Genomic DNA, 15,724 nt, shown 5'->3' on the forward strand with positions numbered 1-15,724 from the left:
ATCCAGTGGCAAATTCAAGTAGTATAAATACAAATAGAATTATTATAAATTAGTGGAGTTAACATAATTTTTCGAAACAATGATGGAAAAGCCTATACCATTAAAATGCATTGCCTTTTGAACTTCACTGTTCATTGTGTACGTTTGGTCTAAAATTATAGAAACAAAAGTACTTTTAACAATTTACTACGATTTATTTTTAACAATTGACTTTAAGGAAAAATATTTGTAATATAATATTTTCTAATTTGTTGGCAATGCGAATATTAAAGCGGGTACTTGGCAACGCCATTATTAAAGAAACGAGTTTCATGAAAACAACAATTAACAGCATAGTAACGAGTTGAACCAAAATAACGAATTCAATTATTCTCGCGTTTTTGTGGTGAAAACATGTAGAAATTTTGTGTCAGGTTTTTAATGTTGTAATGAACATTTTTTGCGGCCTTGTTAATTAATAAATATCAGTGAACAATAAATAAGTTGAATAAAACAAAACTCTGTGCTTAAAATACAATATGACAATTTATATCTGTACATAAAAGGTATTTTCGAAATATACATATTCCGTCGTCGCATCGGGCAGAACGAGTAGCGATTTGCGTACTTTTTCTATATTGACGAGCCAAATGTATTGGTCAGAGTGAAATAGCAGATACATTTGCTGAAGGACGTTTCGCATTTTTTTTATTTATTCGGTGTTTTCAAGCGCTGGCGCTTGAATGTTTCCTACAACAGTAGATATTTCAGTGGTTTTAACAGATAGTTTTAGCAAAATATTTGCAAGATACAATTTGCGCACATTTGTTTTGCTTGGTTACCTGTTTTGTTAAGGACTTAAGCAATTATTAAATACTTGTGCTATTTTGGAATAGTTAATGTGTACAAAGTAGTTATAATTACATATTAGTAGAGTACGCAAAATCTTTATATTATACTGTTCGATATTACACATTTTTGCCGCGCTTTTTTGCAAGTGGTGTTTCTATTTATGAAAAATACGGTGCGGAAGCATTAAAATTCGTTAAACTGGATAACAACATGGGAAGTTCGGATGACCGCGTTTACGCGGCGGAGCGGATAATACAGAAACGCGTTAGAAAGGTATGATACAATCAAGTTAAGTGAAAATAGTTAATGCTATATATTAGTGTATTCCGTCATGAAACATCTGCCATTAAAATGTATGTACATGTCTTATGATGAATGCCTTGGCCAGTCAGATTTTTCTTTCTATAATTTTGTTATATTTCATAACGTCATGTTTCAAAATGTAGGTAAATATCTAGGGGATCCACCTGTCACGAACTGCGTAAATGTTGTTTGTATTAGTCCTTGAAAATATTTGCGCTAGGAACGTAAAAGGAAATATTAATTTTGTATTATAATATACACATTTCAAAAACTGTTGTTTAATTTTTAATTTTAACATTTTGCAGACAATTGTAAGCATTCCATGTAGATCCAATAAAGTACATACACCAGCCCATGACAGTGTTTTAAAAAAAATACAAAATGTGATTCTATAAATTTTACATTGAAATTTGGAAGTTCAAATTCCTCTAACGTATTTTCTAAAAACATGATTAGTAAAAAACTGTTTGTTGTATATAATAATTTATTACTACAATAATAATTTATGAATATCTTCTCAATAGGGTGTTTTAGAATACCGCGTAAAATGGAAAGGTTGGAATCAGCGATATAATACTTGGGAACCAGAGGTTAATATACTTGATCGTCGGCTTATTGAAATATACGAACAAAGTAATCGTTCGTCTAACACACCATCAAAACGAGGAGGAAAGCGTAAGGAAAAAACGCATGATCCTGAACCAGAATCTGAGGAGGATGAGTATACCTTCACTGGGGATGATGTAGATATAAATCAAGCATCTACTTCATCCGCTGCATTATCCAATAACAATCATCATCATCATCACCACCACCATGACAAAGAAAAGGATAAAGATAAAAAACGTGAGCACTCCCATCACCATCATCATCGCTCGCATTCGCCACATACAGATGGGCAGCGTGATACTAACAGTGGTAATAAGCGTCACACCTATACCTCGACGTCGGCGTCAGTGTCGGCTGCTGTTGTTGCAGCAGCTGTTGCTTCCAATTCCGCTTTAAATTTCATTCCCGAGGCTGATTCTAATTCATCCAGTTCTGAAGATCAGCCCTTAAGTCGTAAGGAGGTCACTTCTATGGGTACAAAACGTAAAGCTGAGGTGTTAAAGGAATCCGGTAAAATAGGTGTCACTATAAAAACCTCACCGGATGGACCACCGCCACCTAAACAACATTGTGGTAGTGGCAGTTTAGACACAGCTACATCAATATCGACGCCGCTTAAGTCTGAAACTGAACCGCTATCACCAGAAACACCAGCATCACGACCAGAACAAGCAACACCCGCAGAAAAGAACGCAGCTTTGCACCAGCATTGTAATGCCACAGCAGCGTCGAATGCAGACGATGATGATTCATCATCACAAGCAGATAGTCAAACGGATAATAATCATGCGGCAGCACATAACAAGGGAACGGGCGATGATGGCGCTGCTTCACCAAAGCGTAACGGACACGTTACTGAACAACAACAGCGACAAAGTGCTTTGGCGCCCCTTTCGCCGAAGGCATTGCCACCACGTTTCTGGTTGCCAAATAAATGTAATATCTCCGATAAAGTGGTGATCACAGATGTTACCGTAAATTTAGAGACTGTCACCATAAGAGAATGCAAAACAGAGCGTGGTTTCTTTAGAGAACGTGAACTAAAGTCTAGTGGCATGAAAACAGAATCGGATTCTGCTGCATAAAAGTGCGTCGCAAAATTGACAAATTAAAAAAGCAAAAACAGGAAAAAAATTGTAAATATGTTGAATTATATAAGTTTTTGTTTTCTTTTTTTCTTTGAGTGAGAGTGATTTTGTGTACTGCATTTGGTTTTAATAACCTACAAATATTTATATTTTTTAAGAAAACTTCTTCTTCATATTATGTATTATTTACATAACAAATAAATTAATATTATATCGTTAGTATTAATCGCTCATTATTATTTTTTGTAATTTATCAAAAGTGTTATTGTAAATAATGTAACATAGTTTTAGTTTTAGACAGAATTGTCTTAAGCACACATTTATTATTGTAATCCAAACCGTATGAGCCATAACCAATTAAAAAGTGAAAGAAATATTGCAGTGCAGTTACATAAATATCGAGGCATATAAGAAACGAGCAGATAAATAACGTCGAAACATAAAAAATATTTGCGTGAGTTTGACCTATAATTAAGGAAGTGTGAGGCATATGGATTACTATAAATCAAAAATTATGATTTTTTATCATTTAATGTCAGTTAAGACTACATAAGACACATTCCTCAGTTGTTATAGTTGTATGGATTTTTGTTAACATTTTGCAGAATTTGATATTCTGCATTTTTCATATAAAATGCTTGTAGTAGAAATAGAACAGCAATTAAAAGTACTTATAATTTGAGATAAAACAGTAAATGTATTACAATCAGTAATAAAACCTAATCAAATGTACCACGGGAGCATTAAAAAGCATAAGAATTGTGAATTCATATATGGATATACTTATAAAAAAAACTTCTCAAAAGAAATAAACGAGAAAGTCTAATCGTTAAATATAAAGCGGTTATTTTGAACAGACGCTGTCTATGTATTTAGATGCTTGAAAATACAATACGGGTTTTCTTTCGAAGAATTTGTAATTTTGTCAGCTAAACTTGCATATATTGACTATATTTGCATTATGCTTAAAGAGTTCATGCCTTAAAGAGCTACAAGCCTATTTACATATGCATCTGCTTGTCTACTCTTTTTTGCTTAATCTAATATCAGATACATTTGTGGCGACCAGAGAGCTTGAAAAATAGCAATGCCTGCATCCTGAGTTCGAGTGCATTAATTTTGTTGTTTTGCTTAGCGGCGAATACAAATTACGTTTTATTTCTACGCTATAGTTGCAAATAGTATTTGCATTTCATCCAATAATTTTGTATAACACAGACAGAAAATGCTTGTAGTTAGTTCTTTTTGAACTGCGTACAAATTTATACATCACAATATTTAAGAAAAAATGAAAACCCTAAAATAAATGCTTAAAATAGAAGTAACTGCATCAAAATTCAAATCAAATTTGATATCCTTAAGCAATATTCACTAGAGAAGTTTCAATTGCCTTGTCTTTACTTGACTTGAATGCCTATTAATCGCGGACTATACGAGTCATACGCTTCGGTGTACTATATAAGTACTATATATGTATGTTTATGATAAATTATTTTCAAATATTTTATAAGCTTAAGATTTATGAACTTTATGTTTAATTAGAAGTTAACAGGAAAGCACGAAATTTAATTTAAAAAACTAAAGTTAATGATTGTACAAATATATTATATAACTATATTATATAATATTATCTAGAGATGAGTAACACTAGTGTGTAACTGTAAATACATAATAATCAGTATATGAAGCAATTAATTTGAGTTTTTTCTAGTGAGCACACAGGTTTGTATATGTCTGATATTCGATACAAACGCAAAATGTTAGTTGAAATAATTTGAAGCTGCTCATTTGTCAGGACGGCCGATATTAGACCACTATATTATATTGCTGAAGTACATACTGACTGATCCAAATTACTGTTTTACAAAGAAAACCTTTTAATTTGTGAAGGGTATTATAGCTGCGGTGTAACCAAAGTTAGCGGTTATTCTTGTTTCGGTTATTTCTTTCAACATTGATAGTTACTAAAATCGAATATTTCGCGTAAAAGGTTAAGTTTGGTTACGTTGAACTTGACTTGAGTATAATACGATGGTTGCCATTAATGAAGAGTAGAAGAGAAAGCAGGATTAATTGAAAGTACTGTTTGCTACTTATCAAATTACATCTAGGAATGTACATATATGTATTTCTATTTTATAACCGCGAAGTTCGCTAGCATCATTCAATATCGTACCAGTGACATCTCATATCCTTTTATATATCTTTTATCATTCGGTAATGAAGACATTTGAGGCCTTCTGTTGCCCTGACAGCCGAACTTAGGTACGGGTAGTTCTCATGACAGTCTACGTAACCGGAATAGATTCGGATTTTTGTCTGACCGCAGAGTGTCTACCCGGCAGCTTGTCTCCAAATTCATGCACCAAAACAATCAACCACAACATTATTGGAGGCCTTTACAGAACAACACTTTTTTTAGTTGTGCAATACTTTCGCCATGTTCAATGAATCTACGAATTTGGAAAATATTTACGAAACATCATGCCTAGCCACATTAAAAAGGTGGACTACGAATTATCAGTGCTATTGACAATCATCAGTCGAGGATGTATGGCAAGAATGACACTCATAAACAAATCGGATATCGAATAACAATAGCTCCTATGTAAGGAAACGCTACAACTTTTGTGACTGTAATGTAGAACTTAAAAATAACAATGACATTTTTTGTCAAAAAAATGACGAAACTGCTCAGCTGTTTATCTTACACCGGTAATGTTGTTGCTGTCTAAGAGAAATCTGAAGATAATTATATGAAAACTTTTTGTTTATCATGGGAAAGTTGGTACCAAAAATTAGCAAAATCTGTTCATATCATATCTTCTCTTGTCGCGTTTTACTGCATATAAGAATGTGTTGTCGTTGTAGCCGCGGAAAACATTCCTCATAGTTTTGAGCCATGCGAAATAACTGTCGCAGTTCTGGTTAAATAGACACGACAGCCGTGGAACGGTATTTCCGTATACTAGTTGAGGTTAAGGAGACTTAAGATTAAATTTTTTTACTTACCATATAATAATTTCGTTTTGAAAATTATTAAGAACTTTGACAAAGAATATTGTCGTAACAATCTCCAATGAATATTGTTCAGATCGGGCATATACATACATAGCATATACATACGTAGCTGCCATTTAAATTGACTCAACAAAATCAAGATACAGACCCTTTATGCTCTAAGAAATCCATCCGTGAAGGGCTGCGGTGCAGACGAAGTTAACATGTTTTATAATAAAAATATGTTCTTTTACTAATATGTATGTACCAGCGTATTTATTGATATTTTTTACAACTAATAATATATTTATGTATTTACGAATATGTATGTATGTATGTATGTTTTATACAGGATTTTAGATTTCCGAAATTTGCTATGTTTGTTAGTATATGTATAACAGCAAAAAGAAGTTTTCAGAAAAAACAGCAATTTCTTTAGTTTCATATGAAGAAGTAACTGCTTGGACTGCAATACTTTTCATAGAACATTGTAGCTTTTAACGAAATTTGTTTTTGTATTTGAAGGTAAAACAACGAACAATTAACTATAAATGTCAAGTTAATTTTTTTTTTGTTTTTAACGATATTAGGATGACCATATAAAGCCACGTATACAAAGCGTTTGTTTTTCCTTAATATCTTCTTGAAAAATCAAATTTACAAAGTTTTTTTTAACAATTATTATAATTTAGTCGGATTAATTTGGGGAAGCATGTAGATGTGCGCGGGAACGCCTTTGCAAAAAATCATTTACAACGCAAACACCGAATGTGTGTATATTTTTTATATAGGTATTCCTGTATAATTCTGTGTATATAATTATATATGTATGTATGTACACACATACATATTTGCTATATAATGCATGCATTTTATTGTGTATATATGTATATGTATGTATATTCGATATTTAAAAAGAAAAGAAATACCAATACTTTTTTATTACAGTTATTTGAATTGCGTATTTTTAGGAAAACAATCAAATAATTTGTATTTGCGAATACTCATTTCTTGCTCTATCACTCGCGCTCACACACTCGCAAAGCAATTAGAAACATCTAATGGCTGTTCTCTACCGGAACATATTTTTTTCTATTATTTTCTCTTTTTTGTTGTTGTAGCTATTTAGTAATTTGTGATAACACATTTACGGCGGTTCTTTTGCATGCGCTCTATATTCTCCTTAATCGGTGTTTTCATGTAGAAACATTGCACGATCGAAGTGACTGCCAAAACTGTTGCTATAAACTGGTTTATAGATATCTCCCAGCTATCGACATCGGTTGAGCTATTGCTGCTACTGCCTGTACCACCAGTGCTGGAATTTTGTTTCAACTCCTCTTCGTAAGCTTGGAAGAGTCTCGTCGTCGCATTCGACTCGACAGAGGGTGTCGTCGGATTACCGTTACTATCAGGCTGTTGACAAGAAAATGTATAAAATATTTCGGTAAATTTTACATTTTTTTACTATGTAAGTGTGCTTACGAACCTCATCGCCGTTACCCAAATTCAATTGAGTAAAGCTGTCCAGACTGATCTCTTTTTTCATATTATTGTTGCCCAGTTCTAACAGGTTTTCATCTAGAATTTTGCAAAGGAAAATATAAGTAAATCAGGTTTGATATATACTAATATCCATATAAAATATATATGTATCAATATGTGTATAAATAATGTGCGGCAACGTGTAGCCCAGCTTGAAAGTTTTACAAAGCTTGATTGTTCATTGCTAAGGAAATTTTCTTTTGGAGGGTCGTATCGGCAAGCACTCAAACTTAAACAGTATTCACCTTCTTTTCCTCCACTATACTAACATGTTATTATATCTTTTTGTGCACTTACATGCCTTCCGCATATCCTCGTCTTGTTCCCCTATTATCTCCATCAGTGAGCGCCATAAGAATTGGAAATTCGCCTTCTTCATATTCGGTATATTCTTATTCGGCGCATTGCCATCATCTGGTTGATCCAGCAAATAACGCAGACTACCCAAACTTTTGGTGTCCGTTGTTGAATCGGTACGTTCTACTCGGGTGGCCATTATTAAATCGCTAATTTGTGAGAAATTCGAAATAGTTTCCACATTTAACTGCGGCGGCGTAACCTTTACAGCACCCAAATCCGATATATCCGAAAAAGTATCGGTGGATTCGAAACGCCCTTGATGTCGCAATCCATTGTCAATCAGATCCGAGGTGCTGCCGCTTGCGCCATTTTGTGAACGTGCCACATCCATGGGTGTGCCATGTTGACGCGGCAAATCGACATAGAATGTTGAAGAGCGTTCGCCGTTAATTGCACCCGCTGTGGATGATGACGGCTGCGAGAGGCCGGCTAAGCTATGTAAATGTTTGGTGGCTGTGATAAGCGCATAATCGTCTTCATCGAAATTATTATCAGTAGGTGAAGGGAGTGCCTCAATTGACTCGGATGGATCATCGCTAAAGAAATGGTGTGAAGAAAAAACGGAAATGTCATTAAAATGGAAAATCTATTTATTTATATATATTAGTAATGTACCCGAAGAAGTCCTCAGCTTCAATGGCCTCTTCAGCATCTTCCTTGGCCTTCGATTTTGGACGTCTGACGTGCTCAATTTCCGCTTTGGAAAGCAATGGCGGCAAATGCAGTATGTAAAGTAGTTTCAGTTTTTCGGTGTATTTGTGTGAGCATACCAAACCCAATGCATTTATGATTTGCGAGAATTCAATTGAACCGGTACTTTTCTTATCAGTCAGCTGTCGGGAAATAAACAGATGTACACATTTAAATGAAAGGCACCTGGCATCATGAAATAAAATACTAATTAGTTAATTAATTTAAATAACTGTAAGGCAACATGTAGTTCAACTTGAAAGCTAAATCTTGTTGAAATGTTCATTGCCGTAAATTTACTCTGGGAGGTTCGTATCGACAAAAACTAAAACTCAACAAGTAATCGCCTTCTTAACCTCCGATTTTCTAAGCTTAGCAAACAGAATAAGAATAATTCAATATTTGATTGGTCAGTTTGTTTGGGAGCCATATGCTAAAGTGGTCCGATCCCTTGCTTTGCATAATAATCCATGCCAAATCTTATCAAATAAAAACAATTTCCATACAAGGATTTGATTTTGATCGACCAGTTTGTATGTCAGCTATATGCTATAGAGCTCTGATCTAAACAATTTCTTCGGAGAATGTGGCGCTGCCCTGGACAATAAATTATGTGAAATTTTGGGAAGATAATTTGTCAAATAAAAACGTTTTTCATACAACGACTTGTTTTTTATCGAACAGTTTGCATGGCAGCTATATCCCGTAGTTGTCCGAAATTGGCGTATCCGACAAATGAGCAGCTTCTTTGGAAGAAAATCACGTGTGCAAAATTTCAGAACGATGACTCAAAAACTGAGGGACTAGTTCGCAGATATACAAACGGACAGACTGACGAATATAGCTAAATCTAATTTATAAGCTGCTACATTAAAACACTAAGTGATTACAGCAAAAAAAAAAACATATAAATTCTTTAAAAAAAAATTATTTTACCCTAAATAACTTCTCGGCCAAATCAATGCTAACGCAATTGCGCCAAGGCGTCAACTCATGGAATAGAGCACGGAATGTATCGAAATCAACACTGTACGACTCAGAACGGCTGCAATTATTCTCCGCATAGCCAGCACTGCGACCTGTTGCTGTTGTGGGCAACAGTATTGGCGACTCACCACCCAGCGCAGAGTGCGCCTTCTGTTGCAACACTTTACGTGGCGTTGACTTTTCCTCTCGTATAATCGTAAGCAGCAGGTGTAATTCTTCTCGATCGAAATACATATTATCAGCGTGAAATTTCACAATTGTATTTTCGTTATCAATATCGAATTGTCGTATTGTCAGACGTCGATGTTTATTGCGCAATTCTTCGATTTTCTGTTGCGAGATTTTAGCACCGAAATTCGTATACGCCTCATGGATGAGCGTCTGTATGGGTTGTGTTTCCGGCTTTTGCTTGTCACTTTGTGGCGGTAGGCGATATTCGGGATTGTAGATACCATCCAAATACCTGGAAAGCACTTCCATAGCTTCACCGTCATCGTTGCACTTAAGTAGTTTTTCACAATTCCATTCCAAAATTTGGAGCGAAACCTGCGTTTGAGGAATTTAATGTTAAATTATAGATACAAAATAAGAAATATGACATGATAAATACAAATAATAATAATTTAACATACCACAAATATTATCTTGGCGCCATCGTAGAAGAAGCAGTCGATTATATGCAATGCGCTCTCATACCTTATGACACTTATGAAAATCGTCAAAAGCCAAGACAGCGAGATCATGCGTATTATACCTAACTGATCCAAATGACTGTGCAATTCGGGTAGGTATGTCTCGACGAGCTCATTCAATACACTCTGATCAATCTGTGCACCTACTACTTTATCTTTGTAGTAGTCGGGTAGTAAGTTTTCACAAAGGCTTGCCAGCAACCAGAAAGCATTATCCTCATCACAAAATAGCAGAAATACCGATGATACAATATTCATAGCTTGACAATAGCCAACTTGTGGATTGCGTAAGGCATATGCCTGCAATACACGACGCAGTGCGCCAATACCGTCGGCATGTTGGAATGCTGCATGCTCTGGCAGCGAACGATGGAGATCACGATCGATTTCGTCGTGTGTGGACGAGTGCTTAATGCAAGCAGCCTGGATTGAAATAAAAAATTTACTACATTATATATATAATAGTATTCTAACCTTAACTATACCTTCTCAACCAAGTCTTCATAGAGCCCCGGATTCATATCCTTCTCGTGTATTGCACCGGAAAATAGCAGCCATATTTCTTGGCGTAATTTATCTGGAATGCCCTCGACAATCAAATTGATTACGTCCGTTGTACGAAACATGGAAATACCACGACCAAAATCGCGGAAATGTGACTCCCAGCGCGAGAGCTGAAAACAGTTATGCAGGTTATGCTCATAAAAGTTAAGAGAAATAATGCTTTGCAGTTGGTTACCTTTTGTTCTTGTATCTTCAACATTTCCGCACTCAAATTAGTCTTGAAGGAGTTCATTAGCGCTGACTGTTTGCTCCAGGATATGTCATACTTGGCGCGCTCGCGACTAATAGGCCTGCAAAATTATAAAATTAAAATTTGGTATATTTTCAAAACATACGTTACAATCAGGATTGCTAATAATGCATTCAAAATTAATTTAATTATCTTTTGAATAACTTATTTTTAATTTTTTTTTGTTGCAACCTTGAGAATCTCAATTAAGAAAAATTTTAAAATTTAATCCCAAATACCGAATTAAAAAAAAAAAATCAATCCAAAATACCATATTGAAAAATAAAAAATAAATTTTATGCCAAAAATTGGATTTTTTTAAGCGTGAAATTGCAAATACCAGATGGAAAAAGAAAAAAATATTTGTTTTTAGTTTTCGTTAGAAATATGTTACTCTTTCCTTTATAATCGCTTGTTCCCCCCTGCTTTTAATTTGAAAAGTAATTTTTTTTAATTTGTTACAACAATTTTTAAAACAAATTTTTCCAATTTTGAATATTAATTCCAAAAAATGATTTAAAATTTTATTTTGAATGTAAAAATACCCAAAATCATGATAAAAAATTGAATAGTGACTTTTAATTTAAAATATTTGAAAATTCGCTACCCCGATTACAATTGTTTTTTTTTTACATTTCTTTAAAACAAAAATTACTGAAATGCTAAATACTAAAAATCTATATTAAAATTATTAATTATGACTTAAATTATAAAAACGCTTGCTTACACATGAAATTGCGATAGTAGTTCGCTTATTTTTTCGACCAACACTTCACGATCGACAATTTGTGCGAATACAAAGTGCACATTCTCGGCTGTAAGCAGTACAATTTGATTATCATAGCGATGTGGGCCATCATTCTTCTGCTCTACACTCTGCGTTAAACAAAAATAAATAAATAAATAAATATTAAAAATTAATAAGTTGGTTTAAAGTTTACGAAAATTAACAAAAAAAAAACTCACTTTAATATTACGCATTGGAATGACCAGGCTAACAAGATCAATCACGTCACTGCGGAAACAAAAGAAATTTCGTGACAAGTAAATATTGCCACCAACATAACGCTTAGCATATGGTGTCCAAATGTTGGCTAAAATTAAAAAAAAAATTACTACAGATAATTCCAATTATAAATGTCAAACACACATTTACCTTTTATTTGACCATCAATAATTTCGGTCTGCGGCAGACGAAAGTAATTGCGGTACTCTTCAGATTTCTGACGTGCTGTCAAATCACGCAAGAGGCCTGGCTTATTTGATGCTTTGCGTCCGAAACGCTGGAATACAGACGCATCATGATCGACTATGGGGCTGTCGGGGTCCTGAAAATGCGTGAACAAAATTTCAATATATCTTCACATAATTTATTTCAACGTCACGTGGCACTGTACTTGTATCAATTGTTGTATAGCCATTTTATTTAGTTGCTCTATCAGACCATATGCCTCCTTAACATCCTTTAATAATGTAAAATTATAATGCATATTATTAACTGTTTTCAAATATATAATTTGTCCGTGTCTTTTAATGTCTTCTAATTCAGCAAAACGAATGACGCGCTTTGTTTCGCTCCCCAGCATGTATGAATAGAAACAGATGTGATTTAATGAAATGTATAGGTTGCCTTGATTCGGTATTTTATTCTTAACATAGCTGTAAGTAATTATGTAAGCATACGTACACATATATGTACATACGTTTGTGAAATTTAATCAAAACTGATTTTGTTGTAAAAGTGATTTGACTTACGTGCAGGCATATGTATTGACCAAACGTTCTTCTTTCGGCATTTCGAAAAGTGTTTGGAATTTCGATGCGGACACTTTGAAATTGGCCGATTCATCCGATTCGTCTTGATTATTTTGCGCATTAAGCGATTGTATTTTACATATGGTAAAATTGGTGATTTCTTCTTCGCTCTCCATTTCATTGAGTACCTTGAAGAGGTTTTCAGCAAGCCATTCCCAATCCTTAACTATTTCTTCTTGTGTTAGACCAATGGCGATTTCTATTAGTTGAGGAGGAGGATTTTTAAGATAAAATAATTCAGCTACGCTGTGTTTCAAAAAATCTACTATATGCACATGTATAATATATATAAATAACAGGGAAAACGCCAAATTTATTGAAGATATCTCGTTAAGGAAAACAACCTTTCCCTACAAGAACTTGATTCTGACCGATTAGTTTTTGTGGCAACTATATGCTATGAAGAGTCAATCTGAATAATATATTCGGAGATTGTGCCGTTGTCTTGACTAATAACGCATGCAAAATTTCGTGAAGACATCTTTTAAATAAAAACAGTTTTCCAAAAAATAACTTGATTCTGATAGTTCAATTTATATGACGGTTCTGTCAAATAAGCAGCTTCTTGGAGAGGAAACCACATGGAGGGAGTAGTTCGCGTATACATATACAGATCGACTTGGCTAAATTGAATCTGTTCGTCACGCATATCATTTATATAGGGTTTCAGGACAAAAGTAAAAAATTATCATAACAGATCTAATAAATGACAATAATTATAAAAAGTTATCAAACTGCTCTAACTTTTTAGTATTTACATAAATGCATGTCTTCGGCGTCATATGGTGCTTATCAAAATGGGTTAGCTATACTCGAGGTAAACAAAAACATATATGCAACAATAGAGAATTCTCGTTTGTATAGTTAGTGAAAATAAATTGCAAATGTCCTCAGTCTCTAGTCTACCTCGGTTATAATTGATTAGATGAGTCATTAGGAAATAAGTATTAATAATATACTATCTTTGGGTGTTTGGCGATATACAATCTTCATCCATGTACTCTACGTTACTTTTGTTAGGTTTTTATGGCTATTGTAAGCCTTATATTTACTCATAATTGCTTATGGGTACAGTGGGCGACAAAATTAAGTTGCAATATGCATGGTGCCTGGGCTAATATTCACTTTTAGTTTGCAATAAACTAAACTAAAAAAAAATACATTTTTTAAAAAGTGACTATTAATCAATAATATATGAAAAATTGTGTTTAAAAGAATTGGTATTTTAGGTATTATACCAATTCTATATACTCATTTTTGTTTTTGTTATTGAATCCGATTTAGAGCTGAACTGGACTTTTGTTGAAAAGTTTACCCTTCATCTAAAAAGTTTGGGTAGATAGCGAAATTTTGATATTTGCAATTAATATATACATATGTTTATTTATGTCTCAGATAATTTAACCTCTTTCAAAAATTAATAAGCTACTTATCAAAATCGCAATATATACATAAAAAATAGAGATAGAATTGAATTTCTTATTTTTACAGAATGCAAGACTTAGGTCAAGCTAGTGGACGGGTAGATAGCATTTCTAATCGACCACATTTACCGTGGCTGTGATTTTGTTTCTAATATGTCTTATTTACCATAATATACTTCAGATTTGGGAGTTTGATGAAGAATGCGATATGGTGGTGGCTTTGTATCCCACACGCTGTCCAATGTATTGACAAGAAGCGAGGTGAAGCTGCGTGATTCTCCATGTCCACGCCGTTTTTGTAGCACAAAATATTTCGAACGCATTTCGTCAACCCTTTTAAAAGAGAAAAAAAAAACAATACAATGATCATGAAAATAAACAATAAAAGTGGCACTAATTAATAATTATATAATAGATAAATGAGTTTTGTCAGAGTTCAATGATTTCCTGATAAGACCAAGTGCGTCCAACAATAAAATATATATGTACCTAAGCATGTGAGAATGGTGCTTCATAAAATGCACAGTTGTATGGTTGTAAATATGCAGCACCGAGTGGCACGCAAAACCAGCTGTTCACTCATTTTTATTGCCTTTGTGTTTGCATTTATTGTGAAAACTGTGTATGCTACGCGATTTAGGTGCTGCGTAAAAAGTCTTAACTAATTTTGCTATCTGGGAATCACAAACAAGAGACTCTTTTCCATAACTTTTCTTTTAATTACTTACCAAAATGCTGGTGGTATAAGTATTTCCTTTGGGTGTATCCACATTTTTTAGCTTTCAGTTCACACCTCCCTTAGTGGATGCCTATTTTTATAGTTGTGTAGTCGAAAATATTTTCTTAAAATCTTCAACCAGTCTTGTTACGAAGTCTTTGTGTAGAACGTTTTTAGTTCTTCCACTTCTATGTACTTCACTTAATGAACAATGTGTTTAGGTATTGCGTTCTTCTCCAAACGGTCACCATCACAATATTTAGCACTGATACCACCGTGTACGGTTGGCAATATTCTTGTTATTTGTTGATTTTTAATCGCCTGTAGCTTCTTCAACTTATTTGTTCATATTCTATATCTATTTTTAGAGTGTTTGAATTAACATAAAATTGCACTTCTTGAAGTTTTCAAGTTGCCCAAGTAAAAATCTATATAATTTTCCGCTACCTACTGCACTTTTCAACGATGATTACAATACGAGGAAACTGACATCGTATGTCGTGCCCAATGCGTTCGGTTGTTCGTAAACCCAATCGTTTGCTATTCTGTTGCCGCATTTTTTTGTTTTTCTATCTTTTATGTTTTCTTTTATTTGTTTTCGTACATATTTATTGGCGTTTCTGTTTTGCTTCTTCGCTTTCTCTCTGATTTTTTGAATTCGTACTTGCATAGTGTTGCCTGAAGTAAGTTATTTGTTTTTATTTTCTATTTAATTGCGGTACGCCTTTTAGGTTTCAAATTATTTTTATCGAAAATTATCGATTACAGTTATTAACCCATGAGATGAGTTGAATATTTTTTTTTAACATTATTAATATTATATAATTATCATATATAAACATTTCACTGAGATATCTTGTCACTTTCAA

At 33.8% G+C, this 15,724-nt stretch overlaps 2 protein-coding genes across 2 annotated transcripts; one reads left to right on the forward strand and one right to left on the reverse strand.

Moving 5' to 3' along the window:
• The first annotated feature begins 350 nt into the window (after positions 1–350).
• Positions 351–5,850, forward strand: LOC105228017 (polycomb group protein Pc). The gene is made up of 2 exons (XM_011207621.4): positions 351–1,104; positions 1,659–5,850. The coding sequence occupies exons 1-2, from the start codon at positions 1,042–1,044 to the stop codon at positions 2,826–2,828; spliced, it is 1,233 nt and encodes a 410-aa protein (XP_011205923.2). The 5' UTR covers positions 351–1,041; the 3' UTR covers positions 2,829–5,850.
• Positions 5,851–6,471: 621 nt separating this feature from the next.
• Positions 6,472–15,365, reverse strand: LOC105228018 (TBC1 domain family member 9). Its single transcript, XM_011207622.4, has 15 exons — positions 14,866–15,365; positions 14,304–14,470; positions 12,654–12,912; positions 12,296–12,557; positions 12,055–12,226; positions 11,865–11,992; positions 11,626–11,774; positions 10,845–10,959; positions 10,591–10,779; positions 10,046–10,528; positions 9,363–9,959; positions 8,352–8,569; positions 7,674–8,272; positions 7,321–7,412; positions 6,472–7,247 (listed from the first exon to the last, which is right to left on the reverse strand). The coding sequence occupies exons 1-15, from the start codon at positions 14,907–14,909 to the stop codon at positions 6,957–6,959; spliced, it is 3,765 nt and encodes a 1,254-aa protein (XP_011205924.2). The 5' UTR covers positions 14,910–15,365; the 3' UTR covers positions 6,472–6,956.
• Between the last annotated feature and the right edge of the window lie 359 nt (positions 15,366–15,724).

The sequence above is a fragment of the Bactrocera dorsalis genome, chromosome 5, assembly GCF_023373825.1.
Source record: "Bactrocera dorsalis isolate Fly_Bdor chromosome 5, ASM2337382v1, whole genome shotgun sequence".
Lineage (NCBI taxonomy): Eukaryota > Metazoa > Arthropoda > Insecta > Diptera > Tephritidae > Bactrocera > Bactrocera dorsalis.